Raw genomic sequence first — 19,974 nt, 5'->3', positions numbered from 1 at the left:
TACACTGAGGTGTTATACAAAAGTCACGTGGGGACAGCAGTCCTGACTTTTATTAAAGTCAGGTGCTTCATACAAATGTATACAGAGGTCTTAGGGGTGTTACATCATCTTCTGGCCAGGGGGGCCTGCTGACAATTTATGACCCTCTCCTTGTGACAGTGGTCAGTCAACCAGAACACTTTTTTCTCCAAGGGTGATTATTCTTAAAACAGACGCCACCCAAATAAAGTTACATTCCTATAGGGTGAGGGTACAGTGGGTTTTAGTTAAGGAAAGAATTTACTTAGCCTAAGGTCTAATGTGATTAATATCAAAGGTTAATACTTATTTCTTCTATATATTCATTAATGTGTGTAAGGGCAGGGGATGTGGAGTCTTAGCAACAAACATTGGCTCAACAAATGAAAAACCCTTCACCAATACAATTTTTAATCAGCCCATTATACTAATAGTTTTCTGACTTTTCTAAGGAACCTGTTTTTAGAAGGTTTAAAGCATCTCGTGCCTCTCACGGTTGGAAGGCTGTGAGCAATCACATGTGGCCGGACAAGCCCGTCAGGCAGGCTAGAGAACCTTCAGAGGAGATTGTAGGTTGAAAAACTCCTATCATGCCCAGGAATTATTATTAACTGAGCTCTAAGTTAACTCCTTCTCCGAAAGAGGTGGTGGGGGACAGCCCCCCGTAAAGTCAGAGGTGTAGGTGAGCACAAAGTAGTAAAGTAGGCAGGCTCTGGTTATGGGGGTAGATGCTCGAGGATTTCCAGGGGGACTCCTGAGGCTCGATCCCGCCTTTGCGTATGTCGAGCCTCCTTCCTCATGACCTTTGCCACGGGCGGAGTACCTCACTCTGGCCCCCAACACTGCGACATTTACCTTTACCTGAAAAGTTGTACTGAGGTAGAATCAGGAAAACCACAAACTGAAGCATGGATGAGCTTCCATGCTTAATGCATTGTGAGTAAATGATTTTAAACACTGTGAAAACACTGGAGTGGAAGTGTTTATGCATCACTACACTTTGATTTAAACCAGTTAGGATTGCTAGTTGTGTTCCTCCGTGCTGTTTCTAAGGGGCCCAGGGATTCTAAACTATTCAGTTTAGAATATTTCATCCTGGCATTGAAGTGATGTGAAGTCCCAAAATTCACTTCAGTTCTGTGCAAGGGCTTCTAAACAGCCCAGGTTTCTCCTTATTAAGACAGCATTCCTCTTCTCTCCATATTTGTAACTTCTTATTTTATATTGGAGCATAGTTGATGTGGTGGTAGTTTCACCTGTACAGCAAAGTGGTTTAACTATACATATACATGTATCTGGGCTTCCTTGGTGGCTCAGATGGTAAAAAATCCTCCCAAATTGTGGGAGACTCAGGTTCAATCCCTGTGTTGGGAAGATCTCCTGGAGGAAGGCATGGCAACCCACTCCAGTATTCTTGCCTGGAGAATCCCCATGGACAGAGGAGCCTGGTGGGCTACAGTCCATGGGGTCACAAAGAGTTGGACACGACTGAGCGACTAATACATCTATCTATTCTTTTTCATTCCAATGAAGCCAGTTTTCATTCCAATCCCAAAGAGTCAATGCCAAAGAATGTTCAAAATACCACATAATTACACTCATTTCCCATTCTAGCAAGGTAATGCCCCAAATCCTTCAAGCTAGGCTTCAACAGTACGTGAACTGAGAACTTCCAGATGTACAAGCTGAACTTAGAAAAGGCAGAGGAACCAGAGATCAAATTGCCAACATCCATTGGGTTATAGAGAAAGCAAGGGAATTCCAGAAAAACATTTGACTTCTGCTTCATTGACTATGCTAAACCCTTTGACTGTGTGGAGCAAACAAACTGAGGAAAATTCTTAAAGAGGTGGGAATACCAAACCACCATATCTGCCTCCTGAGAAACCTGTAAGCAGGACAAGAAGCAATAGTTAGAAATGGACATGAAACAATGGACAGGTTCAAAACTGGGAAAGGAGTATGTCAAGGCTGTTTACTGTCACCTTGTTTATTTAAATTATATGCAGATTCAGTTCATTCACTCAGTTGTGTCCAACTCTTTGTGACCCCATGGACTGCAGCACACCAGGCTTCCCTATCCTTCACCAACTCCCAGAGCTTACTCAAACTCATGTCCATTGAGTAGGTGATGCCATCCAACCGTTTCATCCTCTGTCGTCCCCTTCTCCTCCTGCCTTCAATCTTTCCCAGCATCAGGGTCTCTTCCTGATGAGTCAGTTCTTTGCATCAGGTGGTCAAAATATTGGAGTTTCAGCTTCAACATCAGTCCTTCCAATGAACACCCAGGACTGATCTCCTTTAGGATGGACTGGTTGGATCTCCTTGCAGTCCAAGGGACTCTCAAGAGCCTTCTCCAACACCACAGTTCAAAAGCATCAATTCTTTGGTGCTCAGCTTTCTTTATAGTCCAACTCTCATGTCCATACATGACTACTGGAAAAACCATAGCTTTGACTAGACAGACCTTTGTTGGCAAAGTAATGTCTCTGCTTTTTAATATGCTGTCTAGGTTGGTCATAGCTTTTCTTCCAATGAGCAAACATCTTTTAATTTCATGGCTGATTATATGCAGATTATATACAGATTACACCATGAAAAATGCTGGGCTGGATGAATGACAAGCTGGAATCAAGACTACTGGGAGAAATATCAATAACCTCAGATATGCAGATGACACCACTCTAATGGTAGAAAGTGAAGAACTAGAGAGCCTCTTGAGGGTAAAAGAGGAGACTGAAAAAGTTGGCTTAAAACTCAACATTCAAAAAACTATCATGGCATATGGTGCCATTACTTCATGCAAATAGACGGGAAAAAAATGCAAACAGTGACGGATTTTTTTCTTGGGCTCCAAAATCACCGCAGATTGTGACTACAGCCATGAAATTAAAAGACGCTTGCTCCTTGGAAGAAAAGCTATGACAAACCTAGACAGAATATTAAAAATAGAGACATCACTTGGCCAACAAAGGTCTGTCTAGTCAAAGCTATGGTTTTTCCAGTAGCCATGTATGGATGTGAGAGTTGGACCATAACGAATGTTGAGCACTCAAGAACTGATGCTTTTGAACTGTGGTGCTTGAGAAGACTCTCAGAGTCCCTAGGACAGCAAGGAGATCAAATGAGTTAATCCTAAAGGAAGTCAACCCTGAATATTCATTGGAAGGACTGATGCTGAAACTGAAGCTCCAGTACTTTGGCCACTTGAGGTAAACAGCCGACTCACTGGAAAAGACCCTGATGCTGGGAAAGATTGTAGGGGGGAGGAGAAGAGGGAGACAGAGGATGAGATGGTTGGATGGCATCACTGAGTTAATGGACATCAGTTTGAGCAAACTCTGGGAGACAGTGAAGGACAGGGAAGCCTGGTGTGCTGCAGTTCATGCGATCGCAGAGCTGGACACAGCTTAGTGATTGAACAAATAAACTGAAAAGACAGTGGAAAACTACTCAGGTTCCCTGTCCTTCCAGCTTTGGTCAACTTGGGAACAGGACTGTAAGAAATGAGTATGAAACAGACCATGTCTCAAAACATTTCTACTGAAAATGGCTTTATAACTATGAAAGGCAGAATAAACAAATCCACTCAAGGTTTCTACTTTATGGTGGTTATGAGTTTTATGCCATCCTAAGATAAAAATATTTATTAAAATATACTAGTCTAAATGTATACCTACTTTTAGAATTATGTAATTCTCAAATTGCTCTTTGTTTTGGTTCAGTATATATTCTACTCACTCTTTTCTATCCCACTTCATGCATATTTTGTAATTTTTAAGCCTTTCAAACAGCAGGTTAACCCACAGAATATTAGTCACTTTTAAGGCTAATCACTTAATTTGGATAGTCAACTTCATTGAAACATGACAATTACTAAATACAAATTTACCAATATATACACCATTTTAACACTACCACACCTATAACGCTTTCCCTAAAAATGTTCAATATTTAACTCATAATACAGTTAGTATTAAGATATGTTTTCCCCACACTCTGAGTACAGATAGGCAGCCTCAACCAAGGAAGGTGACCATGGCAGAAAGTACTGTACAGCCTCGCATAACGAATACACACACACTGCCAACATATTTATTCAATGAGTGCTCCACTGTACCACCACAGCTGAAGGCAGCCTGCAATGTGTGGTAGCCTATTTGTGCTCTAGCAAGCAATTCTGATGTAAAATGTCTAGGAAAAATGTACATGCAACAGTATGGGATCAGCTCTTGATGAAAGTGAAAGAGAGTGAAAAAGTTGGCTTAAAGCTCAACATTCAGAAAACGAAGATCATGGCATTCGGTCCCATCACTTCATGGCAAACAGATGGGGAAACAGTGGCAGACTTTATTTTTGGGGGCTCCAAAATCGCTGCAGATGGTGATTGCAGCCATGAAATTAAAAGACACTTACTCCTTGGAAGGAAAGTTATGACCAACCTAGAGCATATTAAAAACCAGAGACATTACTTTGCCAACAAATGTCGGTCTTGTCAAGGCTATGGTTTTTCCTGTGGTCATGTATGGATGTGAGAGTTGGACTATAAAGAAAGCTGAATGCCGAAGAATTGATGCGTTTGAACTGTGGTGTTGGAGAAGACTCTTGAGAGTCCCTTGGACTGCAAGGAGATCCAACCAGTCCATCCTAAAGGAGATCAGTCCTGGGTGTTCATTGGTAGGACTGATGTTGAAGCTGAAATTCCAATACTTTGGCCACCTGATGTGAAGAGCTGACTCATTTGAAAAGACCCTGATGCTGGGAAAGATTGAGGGCAGGAGGAGAAGGGGACAACAGAGGATGAGATGGTTGGATGGCATCACTGACTCAATGGACATGGGTTTGGGTAAACTCTGGGAGTTGGTGATTGACAGGGAGGCCTGGCATGCTGTGGTTCATGGGGTCGCAGAGTCAGACACGACTGAGCAACTGAACTGAACAAACCAACAAGGACAATGTCATTCCAAGTACTAAGAAGAAAGTTTTATGGTGGCTGGAACGGGCCCTTAGGAAATAGTCATAGAAACAGGGTAGACGTCAATAGGAAATTAAGACTGGTAAAAGTCGTTTAACATTATGAAAGGCATCATAAAGATTTCTATAGCCTGGGCAAATGACTAACTGTTATTTGACTGGCAGGTAGCATTTCATGATTTGGGGATGTTAGAAAAAAAGCACACTGAAGATTGAGTGCCAGTGTAAGACACCAAAATCATTTCTCCACAGGGCCTCTGCCATAACCATAACCACCCTCATCTAGGGTCAATTATGAGCATTATGACTTTTAGAAACATGTCCACCATTCCTCCTAAATTGCTCCCTCCCCTTGCAAATGGCCCTAAATTCATTAAATTACAGAGGGGAAGTAAGAGAAGAGAAAAGGAAAATAAAACATAACCTTTTATTTTCTCAGGCACACAAGTGATTTAGGATACCAATTATCAAGAGATTTTACTGATTTACCTTTAGAATTATCTATTTTAAACCTTTAGCTACCTTAGAAAATAGTTTACAGCAATCACTTTGCCATTCAGAAGTACCAAGTTATAATTCAGTTGCTGAATCAGTTAACAGTTTATAGTCAACATATGCGAGGTTACTGGAATTCCTTAGTTTTAAATATCCTGTGGAACAAGTTTTCCACTTCTTTTAAGTTTTTCAGGTTAAAGACATGACCACTAAAAAAGTATATCCTAAGCAGTTTATTATTAACAAAATTAGCAATGTAAAATATAAAAACCAACTAGTGTTACTCTGACGACCATTCTGGTACACTAAGTGGCTTGTGTTTGAAACAAAATTCCATCACTGAAGTCAATAACTTAGTATCATTATTCCTGAGGTCCTCATTAAACCTCTCTTTTCCTCTGCACATGGTGACTGGTTTTGAACAGCATGGATTTACCATGTACCTCAGAATTTACCTGTATCAACCTAGCATATACATAGCAACTTTCAGCATTCTAAAGACAGTCCTACAACTGTAGATGTACATAAGCCACAGCACCCTTCCTAAGACCAGTTCCAATCAGCGTTGCACATTAACAAATGCATACTGGTATATGCTAATAGTCTCCACCACTTAGCTCAGTTAGAGCAATGGTAAATCAGAGTAGATACTGAATTCTATAGCTTCTCAAGGAAGGAAATGCTTTATAGTCATAAGCTTGACCTGATCATGGGAAAGTCTTCTTAGAAAGGTTTGCACTGGTTACAAAGTACATACAAGGAGAGTATGGCTGGCTCTGAACAAATCCACAAACTCACTTCTGAACATAAACTCAAAATATACATTCTAACGACAGAGATTTGGTTCTATTATTTTCACAAACCAAAGTATAGATTTCAAGTTATTTCACAAATCACATGATCAAATGAAAATGGACATGAAAACATGTAGTAAATTATTATGTACATGTTTTTAAAAGGGGATGTTGCTGTTTAAAAATAATTCACAAGACAAAACTTGGCAAAGAGTAAACAAAATCATTAATAATAAACCAGAAAATGTGGAAAACTAAGAAAAAGGTCCAAAGAATTAAAAACAGCACATATCTTTCAAAAGGTTTGAAACAAGTGTTTTGCGAGCTTTTAAAAATAAGCATAAAGCAACTTTAACTGTACTTTAAATGATTTGAGAATCCAAATCTTAAATGATTTGAGAAATAAAAAAAATCCAATATATATATATTATTTATATATATGTAAATATATATATTTAAGAAATCTAATATATAATATATATATTAATATATACTCTATGACTGGAGGCAATATTAGGGCAACATAAAAAGGATCCTATAGAAATTTGTTGCTGCCAGAAATCTGGCATGTGGGATTAAAGATGGAATGAATATAACATTGTATATGTTTTGTCAATACAGCATGTTTTGTACAATTTATAGACAGCACATATATTAATAAAAAGACAGCAACCAAATGCAGCTATCAAACAGCATGACTATAAGGGATAACAGTTTATGTGGAGGCTGGAAACAATGAACAAAAGGAAAACTGCAGTTTTAGATTAATGTTTTAAAAATAGTACATCCATACTATTTTAAGTAAAAATGGATGATTTTATTATATAAAATCATGTTGGCAGAATATAGAAAAGTTACTTCTCTTTTACCTTTACATATTTAAGTACTAAGCAAAATGCAACAGTTGGAAAAACTCATGACAAACTACCAATAGTTTTTCATTTGGCAAAATTATTCAAGTTACAAAATGCCAAAGTAAATAAATGCACTTCAAAATACATGAAGTGTAATACAAGTGTATGAAAGTAGTGATCTTAAATTATTAATTTCTTTATAAAAAAACTAAACAAACAGAAAGCACAAGATAGTTTCAAGTTAGACAAGAATAAATCAAATCATTGTTTATTAGGATAATTAAAATAATTATTAAAGAAACGAAACAATTAGGATTTAAAAAAAGAATAACATTTCAATGGTATTTTTCTATCAATAAAAGAAGGAAAGATTTGTAGGTCAGTTGACTGCTATAGACCCAGGTCCCTATAAAATCATCTGGACTATACCAAAAGAACTTGGTATAGACATAAAAACAAAATTCACTGTTATTCAAAGGTGAGAAAACTTATTCATTATGAAGGAAAGGGAAATAATTATACCTGCAGCAGGGCAAAAATTTATATACTAAAATGATTAAATGTATCCGTAGCATAAAATTAAAATAATTGCTTCTAAATAATTCTTTTGCACTTTAGTAAATCAGGGTAAAGATTTTACCCTAATGAAAAGGCAAATGGGAGGTCTCTGATAAGGTGGCACCTTCATAGCTAAAAAACAGATACATACCAGAAAATCTGCATTCATATCAATAATCTCCACTGTAAAATAAACTAATCATTAAGATCACAATTAAGCTACTTTAAAAATATAAGGTGATAAATGAATGTCATATGAATCATATACCAAATTATTATATTCTATACACATAAGTACTATTAATAAATACACTCAATTCATTCTACAGGAAAAAGAACTGAGACTTAATTTCACATTTCAGAATTCCTGAGTCTTATCAGAGGAAAACAAGTACCAAAAAACAAACAAAATAAGCCTACTCTATAGTAGGGCAAATATATAATACAAATCTGGGCATCAAGATAACATTACTTACAGTTGTAAAGCTGAAGACTATGGGGACAAATATATATGTACTTCAACAGAATTATAAACCTGATTTTAAAGCTTAATTTTTTAGATAGGCATTTTGATCAAACAAGGCCATCAGAGTGACATCTTCAGTGATTGTAAGCCCACCACTTTAAAGGAATAACATCTTTATTTCAAAGCCTAATAATGAATACAAAAAGAAAAGAAGTTTATTTTAATAAAATTTTCAGTAAGACTGTAATAGGACAGCCCTTTGATGGAAGACCTAAGGAGGCTAAAGCCAATGATGTGAAATTAGAACACAAGTTCTAATTTGAGCCACTACGCATTAAATAATTTCCCTTTCGCTTTGCATATTACACAGCAAAAATAAAAAAGGTATCTTAAGAGCACTTCAGTCCCACAATGTAGGATTTAAACTTGTGTGTATAGGTGTAACAATTTGATCCTTGCAAAAATACATTTAAACAAAAGTTCATGTCTATTTTCTAACTAGCAAGGAAAAGGAAAGCAAAGTAGTTCCAACTAAAACATTAAAAAAAAACAAAACAAGACATCATTTATCCTTTCTGGAAACACTACAAAAGCAAAGAACATCCAATAATATTATACATTTAAAATTGCATACTTTTACTCATTTTTATAAGCAGGAAAGACACATACAACTATTCATAGTCTTTATAAATGAAGACACTAAACAGAAAAATATTTGGATTATCTTTCTGTTCATAAGTACTCATAAAGAAAATGACAAAAAAAAAAAAAAAAAAGCCCAAAACCTAAAGTGCAGACTTATAGGCCACTAAGGGCATAATAAATGATAAAGAGCTGCAGCCAAAGGTGCATCGACATTTACACTTACATATCCAGAAAATGATTCCTGTTTTTAAAAACTGTGCAATTTAAAAACTAGTCATTTGTGTGTGTGTGTGTGTGTGCCATAAGACAATTAAAACTTGCATCCCTGCCCAGTAGTAAGGGAACTGCTAGATCTTGGACAGCACACTAGGCTCTTGACAATTACACATTTCATTAGAATTATACAATATTGATTCCATCTCCAGAAAATGTTAGGGTCCTCTTGTAGAATGAAGAGCCACTGATATTTGGTTGATTGCCTTTAACCAGAGAGGTTTTCAGTTCCATTTCGCAAGCTACAATAGCTGCATTCAATTCCACTTGAGCTCGATGAACTACATAAAACATGAGGCCTATACTTATAATAATCTGTGAATAAAAATAAAAATTACAGTTAACAATATTTTATATAGTAAAAAGGGAGAACTTTCTAAGCCAATAAATGTTGTCTTAGAAATATTGCAAACAGGATATTTATAATAATCTGTGAATAAAAATAAAACATTACAGTTAGCAATGTTTTACATAGTAAAAAGGCAGAACATTTCCAAGCCAATAAATATCGTCAGAAATGTTTCAAACAGGGCAGTTTTCAAATACAGTAAGGTAACATTTTTAAATAGTTTACACAAAGGTGTCATTTATTTCTTGTCTGCTGGGTGTAGAGGGCCAACATCTACACAGTATTCATAACAGTGTCAGGTTAACACAAAGCAAGCATATATCCCTTTTAGTCCATATTAAATGATGTTTGTTTGATGTCAAGCTTCTTTCTTTGTATCAAAAAGTTTCCTTCAATGAATAAAAAAATATATATTTCTACAATAAAGTTGGCTAAACTTTGTTAATGTAATTCATGTAGTATTACTTCTGTGCAAAACTATAAATGTCTGTAGGTATTTTTAAGTTGACTTAGAAACACTACTATTTGCAAATGACCTACCTGGTACAGCTGAAATGAAAAATATTAAAACACTTGAAAAATGAAATGCCAATAAGCTTTAAAAGAAATTAACAAGAGACTGTGAACATGAAGTTGTCTACACTTTTCAAAATAAAAACACAGAAACGTGATAAGGGGAAAAATTCCAGTAAAAGGAACAGAAAAAGCACCAAGGCTCTAGTCTCAGTTCAGCCGCTCACTTAGTGATCTGATTTCAAGTAAGCGCCTGGGAACCACGTGGGCTTCTCCCGCTGTCCAGAAGCTGTGCTCCCTCTGTACTTAAAACATTCTACAGACAATTCAGCTCAATGACTGTCTAAGCAGTCTACATCTTCTAAATGATATTTATTCCAAAGTTCATTTGTAAAGCAGTTCTTCAGGGTTTGGAGCAAAATATTCTCAGTAGATGTTTAATGTTTCAGCATGCTTTCAAAAGCTGCTCTAAGCATAGTGATCCTGAAATACAATACTGTTTCAATTAAGCCTACCTATATTTTTATGGGAGAAATACTCCAGGTACAAATGTTGAGGGTGGAGGGGGAAGGTGGTGACCTACCTCACACTGATGGTGAGGCAGGTTAAGGAGATGAAGGAATCTGGAACTTGTACAAGGGATGTACATTAAGTGAGTACCCATTACTCAATACAATTCTAAGCAAAGTAGTTATTTTATCTTATTTTTTATGCTACAGGAGACAAAGATAATTAATTTTCACCCATAGTTAACATTTTTCTTTCTTTAATGTTACTATAGTTGATTTACAGTGTCGTGTTAGTTTCAGGTGTCTACTCATTCTCTTTTAGATTCTTTTCTCACATAGGTTATCACAGAATACTGAGTAGTTTCCTGTGCTGTACAGTAGGTCCTTGGCTGGTTCTCTACCTTATACAGAGCAGTGTTTGTGTGTTCATCCCAAGCTCCTGATTTATCCTCTATTCATCTCCTCTTTTGTAACTGTAAGTTTGTTTTCAATGTCTGTAAGTCTGTTTCCATTTTGTAAATAAGTTTATTTGTATCTTTTTTTAAAAATTAAATTCCACATAGGAATATCAGAGAAGGCAATGGCACCCCACTCCAGTACTCTTGCCTGGAAAATCCCATGGATGGAGGAGCCTGGTGGGCTGCAGCCCATGGGGTCGCTAAGAGTAGGACACAACTGAGCGACTTCACTTTCACTCTTCACTTTCATGCATTGGAGAAGGAAATGGCAACCCACTCCAGTGTTCTTGCCTGGAGAATCCCAGGGACGGGGGAGCCTGGTGGGCCATGGTCCATGGGGTCGCACAGAGTCAGACGTGATAGAAGCGACTTAGCACGCATGTTGTTCTGTGTTGTGGCTGCACCAATTTATATTCCCAGCAACACTGCAGAAGGGTTCCCTTCAAATCAGTTATTTTAAACGTAGGCCTTTAAATCTTGCCATTGTTCTCTAGTATGTTATCTCTCTGGAAAATATAAGTTATACTTATTGAACACCCTAAGTCTGATACTATGTGGATGGTAATACCATAAAAAGAGATGGAAAAATGTTAGTTAGTTACCTAGTTGGGAGAGGGTGTGAATGAGATGCTAAGTTCTGCTCTGGATATGCTGAATTTGAGGTGCCAATTAGATATCCAAAGCAATTCAGTGAATAGGTCTAAAGGTATGGAAAGAAGACTAAGCTGAAGACGCATATTAGGGAGTCCTCACAATGTCCTTAATAATAGTAGCCACTATAGTAACTGCATTTGCCAAGAAGAAAAGTTTTCAGAGTGAGACTAAAAAGCTTTGGCTAGAGTCTTGAGGAGGACCAAGTTAGGAGTAAAAGGAGGAGGTGCTGATAAATGAGCCAGGAAAACAGTGAAAAAGCTCAAGATAGTGGTGTCAAAGAAGCTAAGAGAAGAAAACATTTTTAAAAAGCATAGTTGTGAGTCTTAGCTTGCTAAGATGAGAACTAGAAAGTGTATCTGATTTACAGAAGGTTAGTGATGAAAGCTCGAGGGAAGGATTTGGCAAGGCCATAGAAAGTAAGTTTACAACTAGTGAGAAAGTTTTTCAGGTTCCCCGCAAGGGTGAATTGGCTCATCTTTACATGGGATTTTCTCCAGATGTCTTTCTGGAGCCCAGGGGTTGGAAATTTATACTGACTCTTCCTAACAGCCCAGTGAAGTGTTAAAATAATACAAAACAAAACCAAACCTTTTTACAGAGTTTCCCTACTAAAACAAAAGAATCAAACATAAGTAGAAAGACAGCCTTATACAAGAAAGTGATTTCTTCCACTGTTAACTGAAAAGCAGGCCGAGAGTATAAGCAGAACATAAGGTTAGGAGATTCCATAGCTGTAAATTGAGGGGTTTCCCATTTGAAGGCTTTTGATTTTTCTGTTAAGCAAGAAAGGTAATCTGTTGTGAATGAAGAAGGAAGTTGGGGCAGGAGGAAGAATTTGTGAGGGGAGTGAGGATAAGTTTGAAAGTCATAAGGAAAATGGGGAAATGGGAAGACGAAGGGAACAGAATATACAGCAGTGTTGAGAAACCAGCTGAACGCTTGCAACCATGAATTAAATATCACCAGTCTACTTAGATGCATTACTTCCCCAAAAGAGCAGGTGCAAGAGCAGATCAAAACTTGGATTTATCCAGGATTGGGTTTTGGTTGATGAGTACACACAAAAATATATGGAAAAGACTAAGTTGACAAACCATGGAATCTATGTTGGATTTCAGTACAATGAAGAGTTGTGCCTTCCTCTGAATATCTATGTGGTACTGCTCTAATGTTAATGGACACTCTGGATTCTCTTTCGGTGGCTTAGGTGGCTATACTGGGAGGCAAATTTGTGGCTTACTTCTACCAAGTATGAGGAAGCTTATGATACTAACCCTTTCATGGATCATAGCTCTATCATGGCAAAGGGGTTTGTGTAACTCAATAAAGCTATGAGCCATGCCATGCAGGGCCTCTCAAGATGACGGATGACAGTGAAGAGTACTACTGTCCACTGGAGCAGGAAATAGCAAACCATTCCAGTATTCTTGCCAGGAGAACCCCATAAACAGTATGAAAAGACAAAAAGATACAAAACGAAAGATGAGCTCCCCGGGTTTGAAGGTGTCCAGTATGCTACTGGGGAAGAGTAAAGGGCAATGAAATAGCTCCAGAAAGACTTAAGAGGCTGGCCAAAGCAGAAACGATGCTCAGCTGTGGATGTGTCTGGTGGTGAAAGTAAAGTCCAACACAATAAAGAACAATATTGCACATGAACTTCAAATGTTTTTTGACCCTGTGAACTGTAGCCCATCAAGCTCCTCTGTGCATGGAAGTTTTCAGGCAAGAATCCTGCAGTGGGCAGCCATTCCCTTCTCCAGGGGACCTACTTCACCCAAGGATTAAGCCTGGGTTGCATGCGCTGCAGGCAGATTTTTTTTGTTCTACTGTGGGCAAGAATCCCTTAGAAGACATGAAGTAGCCCTCATAGTCAACAAAATAGTCCAAAATGCAGTACTGTGGTGCAGTTTCAAAAACAACAGAATTGTCTCGGTTTGTTTCCATGGCAAACCATTCAACGTCACAGCAATCAAAGTCTATGCCCCAATCACTGAGGCTGAAGAAGCTGAAGTTGACCAGTTCTATGAACACCTACAACACCTTCTAGAATTAACACTAAAAAAGATGTCCTTTTCATCATAAGGGATTAGAATGCAAAAGCAGGAAGTCAAGACATATTTGAAGAAACAGGCAAGGTTGGCCTTGGAGTACAAAATGAAGTAGGACAAAGGCGAACAGAGTTCTGTGAAGAGAACTCGCTGGTCACAGCACACACACTTTCCACAACCCAAAAGACAATTCTACATTTGGACATCATGAGATGGTCAATACCAGAATCAGACTAAATATGTTTTTTGTAGCCAAAGATGCAGAAGCTCTATACAGTCAGCAAAAACAGGACCTGGAGCTGACTGTGGCTCAGATCATGAGTTCCTTATTGCAAAACTCAGGGTTGAATTGAAGAAAAGTAGAGAAAACCACTAGGCCATTCAAATATGACCTAAATCAAATCCCTCATGATTATATACTGGTGGTAGTGAATAGATTCAAGGCATCAGATCTGGCAGAGTGCTTGAAGAACTATGGACAGAGGTTGGTGACACTGTATAGGAGGCAGTATCCAAAACCATCCCAAAGAAAAAGAAATGCAAGAAGGCAAAGTGGTTGTCTGGGGAGGCTTTACAAATTGCTGAAGAAAGAAGAGAAGCAAAAGCCAAAGAAGAAAGGGAAAGATATACCCATCTGAATGCAGAGTTCCAGATAATAGCAGCGAGAGATAATGAAATCACTCAGTCATGTCCGACTCTTTGTCGACCCCATGCACCAGGCTCCTCCGTCCATGGGATTCTCCAGGCAAGAGTACTAGAGTGGGGTGCCATTTCCTTCTCCAGGGGATATTCCCGACCCAGGGATTGAACCCAGGTCTCCCCACCTTGCAGGCAGATGCTTTATCCTCTGAGCCACCAGGGAAGCCAGCAGGAGAGATAAGACCCCCTTAAATGAAGAGTGCAAAGAAACAGAGGAAAATAACAGCATCAGAAAGACTAGAGATCTCTTCAGGAAAACTGGAGATAACCAGGGAACATTTCATGCAAAGATGGACACAATAAAGGACAGAAATGGTAAGGTCCTAACAAAAGCAGAAGAAATTAAGAAGAGAATTAGACAAAAAAGGTCTTAATGACTTGGATAACCATGATGGTGTGATCACTCACCTAGAGCCAGACATCCTGGAATATGAAGTCATGTAAGCCTTAGGAAGCACTACTATGAACAATCTACTGGAGGTGATGGAATTCCAGCTGAGTGATTTAAAATCCTGAAAGGTTTTAGACTGAGTGCTGTTCAAGTGTTGCATTCAATATGTCAGCAAATTTTGAAAACTCAGCAGTGGCTACTCTCAGGACTGGAAAAGGTCAGTTTTCATTCCAATCCCGAGGAAGGGCAATGCCAGACAGTGTTCTACCTACTGTACAATTGTGTTTATGTCACAGGACAGCAAGGTTATGCTCAAAATTCTTCACTTTAGGCTAAAGCAGTATATGAACTGAAAACTTCCAGATGTATAAGCCGGGTTTCGAAGAGGCAGAGGAACCAGAGATCAAACTGCCAACATTCACTGGATCATGGAGAAAGCAAGGGAGGAGCTCCAGAGATAGGTTTATTTCTGCTTCACTGACTATGCTAAAGCCTTTGATTGTGTGGCTCAGAACAAACCATGGAAAATTCTTAGATGGGAGTACCAGACTACCTTACTCATTTCCTGTGAAACCTGTATGTGGGTCAAGAAGCAACAATGAGATCTCCTGCGTGAGCATAAAAAATCACAACTATGTTTTGAACAATCATTGACAAAAGGATGCTGGAATCCCTCAAAGAAAGGTACCCCATGTCCAACGGAGAAGCTGTAACGAGATGGTAGGAGGGGCACAATCACAATGAAATCAAACTCCCACAACCACCAGGCAGATGACCCTCAAACTGGAGAACAATAATACCAAAGAAGTTCCCACACAGCCGTGAAAGTTCTAGGCCCAGATCAGGATTCCCAGCCTGGGCATCTGGGAAATGGACTAGGAGATGCCAGGGAATCTGACATTGAAGGCCTGTGGGATCTGACTGCAGGTCTTCCACAGGACTGGGGAAACAGAGACTCGGCTCTTGGAGGGCACAAACAAACCTTGTGTTCACCAGGACCAAGAACAAAGGAGCAGTGACCCCACAAGACACTGAGCCAGACCTACCCGGGAGTATCTGAGGGTCTCCTGAGGTGGGGGTCGGCAGGGGCTCACCGCGGGGATGAGGGCACTGGCGGCGGCAGTCATGAGAGGTGCTCCTTGGTAGCGTTAAGTCCTCTTGGAAATCACCATTAGCCCTACCACAGACCCTGCAGACTCCAGGGCTGGGTCACCTTGGGCCAAACAACTAACAGGGAGGGAGTACAGCCTCACTCAGGAGCAGACAACTGTATTAAAGGTTTACTAAGCAGGCTCTGCCCACCAGAGCAAGACCCAGATTTCCTACAGCCAGTCCCTCCCATAAGGAAGTTTGCAGAATCCTCTTAACCTCATCCACCAAAGGGCAGACTGAGGAAGCAAGAATTACAGTCCTGCGGGTACAGAATGAGAAACACAATCATAGAAAGCTAATTAAAATGAAAAGAACTAGGATTACATCCCAGATGAAGGAACAAGATAAATTCCCAGAAAACAGCTGAATGAAGTGGAGTTAGGCAACCTTATAGAAAAAGAATTCAGGATAGTGATAATGAGGATGATCCAGGATCTCGGAAAAGAATGGAGAAAATGCAAGAAATGTTTACCAAAGACCTAGAAGAACTCAAGAACAAACACAGAGATGAATAATACACTAGAAGGATTTAATAGCAGAATAACTGATGCAGAAGAACAGATAAGTGATGTTGAGGATAGAATGGTGGAAATCTTGCTGCAAAAAAGAATATAGAAAAAATAATAAAAAGAAATGATGACAGGCTAGCCTAAGAGACCTCTGGGACAACATTAAACATACCAACATTCACATTATAGGTGTTCCACAAGGAGAAGAGAAAGATATAGGACCAGAGATAATATCTGAAGAGATAACAGTGGAAAACTTCCCTAACATGGGAAAAGAAATAGTCAACAAAATCCAGGAAGCAGAGTTCCAGGTAGGATAAACCCAAGGAGGAACACATGAAGACACATAGTAATCAAAAATTAAAGATAAAGATAAAATATTAAAAGCTATAAGGGAAAAATAATAAAATATACAAGGGAACTCCTGTAAGGTTATCAGTTGATTTCTCAAAAGAAATTCTACAAGCCAGAAGGGAATGATACAATATGTTCAAAGTGATGAAAGGGAAGAACCTACAACCCAGAATACTCTACCCAGAAAGACTCTCATTCAGATCTAATAGAGAAATCAAAAGCCTTACAGACAAAAGTTAAGAGAATTGAGCAACACTAAACCAGCTTTACAACAAATGCTAAAGAACTTCTTTAGTCAGCAAACAAGAGAATGAAAAGCCTTACAAAAAATAAACCCAAAATCAATTAAGAAAATGGTAATAGGGTCATACATATCAATAATTACCTTAATGTAAATGGACTAAATGCACCAACCAAAAGACATAAACCGGCTGGGTAGATAAAAAAACAAGACCCAATATACACAGCTGTCTACAAGAGACCCACCTCAGATCTAGGAACGCTTACAAACTGAAAGTACGGAGATGAGAAGAAAGTATTCCACGCTAATGGAAATCGTAAGAAAGCTGATGTAGCAATACTCATATCAGACAAAACATACTTTATAAAAAGATGGTTATAAGAGACAAAGGACATTACATAATGATCAAGGGTTCAATCCAAGAAGATTTAACAATTATAAATACCTATATATGTACCCGGAGAAGGCAATGGCACCCCACTCCAGTAATTTTGCCTAGAAAATCCCATGGACAGAGGAGCCTGGTAGGCTGCAGTCCATGGGGTCGCTAGAGTCGGACATGACTGAGCGACTTCACTTTCACTTTTCACTTTCATGCATTGGAGAAGGAAATGGCAACCCACTCTAGTGTTCTTGCCTGGAGAATCCCAGGGATGGGGAAGCCTGGTGGGCTGCCATCTATGGGGTTGCACAGAGTTGGACACAACTGACGTGATGCAGCAGCATATATGCACCCAACATAGGATCACCTCAATATGTAAGGCAAAAATATTAACAACCATAAGGGGAGACACTAACAGTAACACAATCATAGTGCAGGACTTTAATAACCCACTTTCATCAATGGACTGATCATCTGGACAGAAAACTAACAAGGAATCAAAGGGCTTAAATGACACTTCGGATGAGCTGGGCTTTTTTTGATCTTTATAGAGCATTCCATCCCAAAGCAGCAGACTACACATTTTTCTCAAGTGCACAGGCATATTCTCCAGGACTGATCACAAGCTGGGCCACACGGCAAGTGTTAGTAAATTTAAGAAAATCAAAATCAAGCATCTTGTCTGATCAAAATGCTGAGACTAGAAATAAACTATATAAAAAAAATCTAAAAAAACAAAACACATGGTAGCTAAACAATATGCTACAAAACAACCAAAGGATCACCAAAGAAATCAAAGTGGAAATAAAAAATACCTAGAGACAAATGAAAACAAAAGCATAACACTTCAATACTTATGGGAAGCAGCAAAAGCCATTCTAAGAGAGAAGTTTACAGCAATACAATCTTACCTCCAGAAACAAGAAAAATCTCAAGTAAACTATGTAACATTACACCTAAAACAACCAGAGAAAGAAAAAACAAAATCTAAAGTTACTAGAAGTAAAAAAATCATAAAGATTAGAACAGAAATAGATGAAATAGAGAAAAAGAAAACTGCAAAGATCAATGAAACTAAAAGCTGGTTCTTTGAAAAAATAAACAAAATTGGTAAACTTTTAGTCAGACTCATCAAGAAAAAAAGGGAGTTGACTCAAATCAATAAAATAAGAAATGAAAAAGGAGAAGTTACAACTGATTCCATAGAAAAGCAAGTGTCACAAGAAACTACTATGGGCCAATAAATTGGACAATCTGGAAGAAACAGACAAATTCTCAGAAAGGCACAATCTCCCTAGACTGAACCTGGGAGAAACAGAAAATATGAACAGACTAATCACAAGTGCTAAAACTGAAACTGTGATTAAAAACCTCCCAAAAAACCAAAAGCCCAGGACCTGACAGCTTCACAGGTGAATTTTACCAAACATTGAGAGAAGAGTTGACACCTACCCTTCTGAAACTGTTCCAAACAACTGCAGAGGAAGGAAAACTTCCAAACTCATTTTGTGAGGCCACCATCACCCTGATACCAAAAGCAGACAAAGATACCTTCAAAAGAAGAAATTTACAGGCTTGTATCACTGTTGAATATAGATGCAAAAATCCTCAACAAGATAATAGCAATCCATATTAAACGATACATTAAAATACATGGTCAAGTGGGATTCATCCCCGGGATGCAAGGATTTTTCAACATCTTCAAATCAATCAATGTGATTCGCCGTATCAACAAACTGAAAAGTGAAAAACATACGATCCTCTCAATAGATGCAGAAAAGCTTTTGACAAAATTCAGCACTCATTTATGTAAAAATTCTACAGAAAGTGGGCACAGAGGGTACATACCTCAACATAATAAAGGTCATATATGAGAAACTGATAGCTAGCATCATATTCAATGGTGGAAAGCTGAAAGCATTCCCTCTATGATCAGGAACAACAGGAGGATGTCCAGTACTGCCACATTCATTCAACACAGTTTTGGAAGTCTTAGCTATAGCAATCAAAGAGGAAAAAGAAGTAAAGGGAATCCAAACTGGAAAAGAAGTTTGACCCCAAATAGTCAAAGCAATCTTGAGAAAGAAAAACAGCTCGAGGAATTAGGCTCCCTGACTTCAGACTATATTACAAAGCTACAATCATCAAAACAGTATGGTACTGGCTCAAAACTAGAAATATCGATCAGAGGAACAAGACAGAAAATCCAGAAAGGAGACAGAGTCTGGCACACTGCAGTCCAAGGGGTCTGCAAACAGCTGGATATGACTTAGCTACTGAACAACAAGAACAACATGATACTGTACTCTTTCAACCTTAACATGTGCTTCATTCTTTTTTTATTCCCCCCATGCTAATTTTCCCTTCAAGATGACATCTTTCTCCTCTCCATTTTCTTTTAAACCTTTTATTTTATATTGAAGTACAGCTGATTGACAATGTTGTGGTAGTTTCAGGAAGACAGCAAAGGGACTCTGCCATACATATCCATGTATCCACTCTCCCCCAAACTCCCCTCCGATCCAGGCTGCCACAAAATCCTGAGCAGAGTTCCTTGTTCAGAGTTCTATACTTCTTTAAGCTAAACTTAATACTCCCTGAAATAAACTATAAATAACATCAATGTATCAAATCAAGA

General features: G+C 38.5%; 1 protein-coding gene across 2 annotated transcripts in view; it reads right to left on the bottom strand.

The window, feature by feature from the left end:
- Positions 1-5,405: 5,405 nt before the first annotated feature.
- The window catches only part of TMEM64 (transmembrane protein 64), a 38,482-nt gene continuing 23,913 nt past the window's right edge, over positions 5,406-19,974 (bottom strand). Inside the window, exons 3-4 of one of the 2 annotated variants that reach the window (XM_070802932.1) lie at positions 18,789-18,887; positions 5,406-9,392 (exon numbers count right to left, since the gene is read on the bottom strand). In XM_070802932.1, coding sequence (XP_070659033.1) covers positions 9,204-9,392; positions 18,789-18,887 — 288 coding nt within the window. In that variant the 3' untranslated portion in view covers positions 5,406-9,203. The remainder of the gene's footprint in view (positions 9,393-18,788; positions 18,888-19,974) is intronic. The other variant, XM_019973468.2, reaches the window with a different exon arrangement.

The sequence above is a fragment of the Bos indicus genome, chromosome 14, assembly GCF_029378745.1.
Source record: "Bos indicus isolate NIAB-ARS_2022 breed Sahiwal x Tharparkar chromosome 14, NIAB-ARS_B.indTharparkar_mat_pri_1.0, whole genome shotgun sequence".
NCBI classification, from domain to species: Eukaryota; Metazoa; Chordata; class Mammalia; order Artiodactyla; family Bovidae; genus Bos; species Bos indicus.
This window is presented reverse-complemented; position numbering and strand designations above follow the sequence as displayed.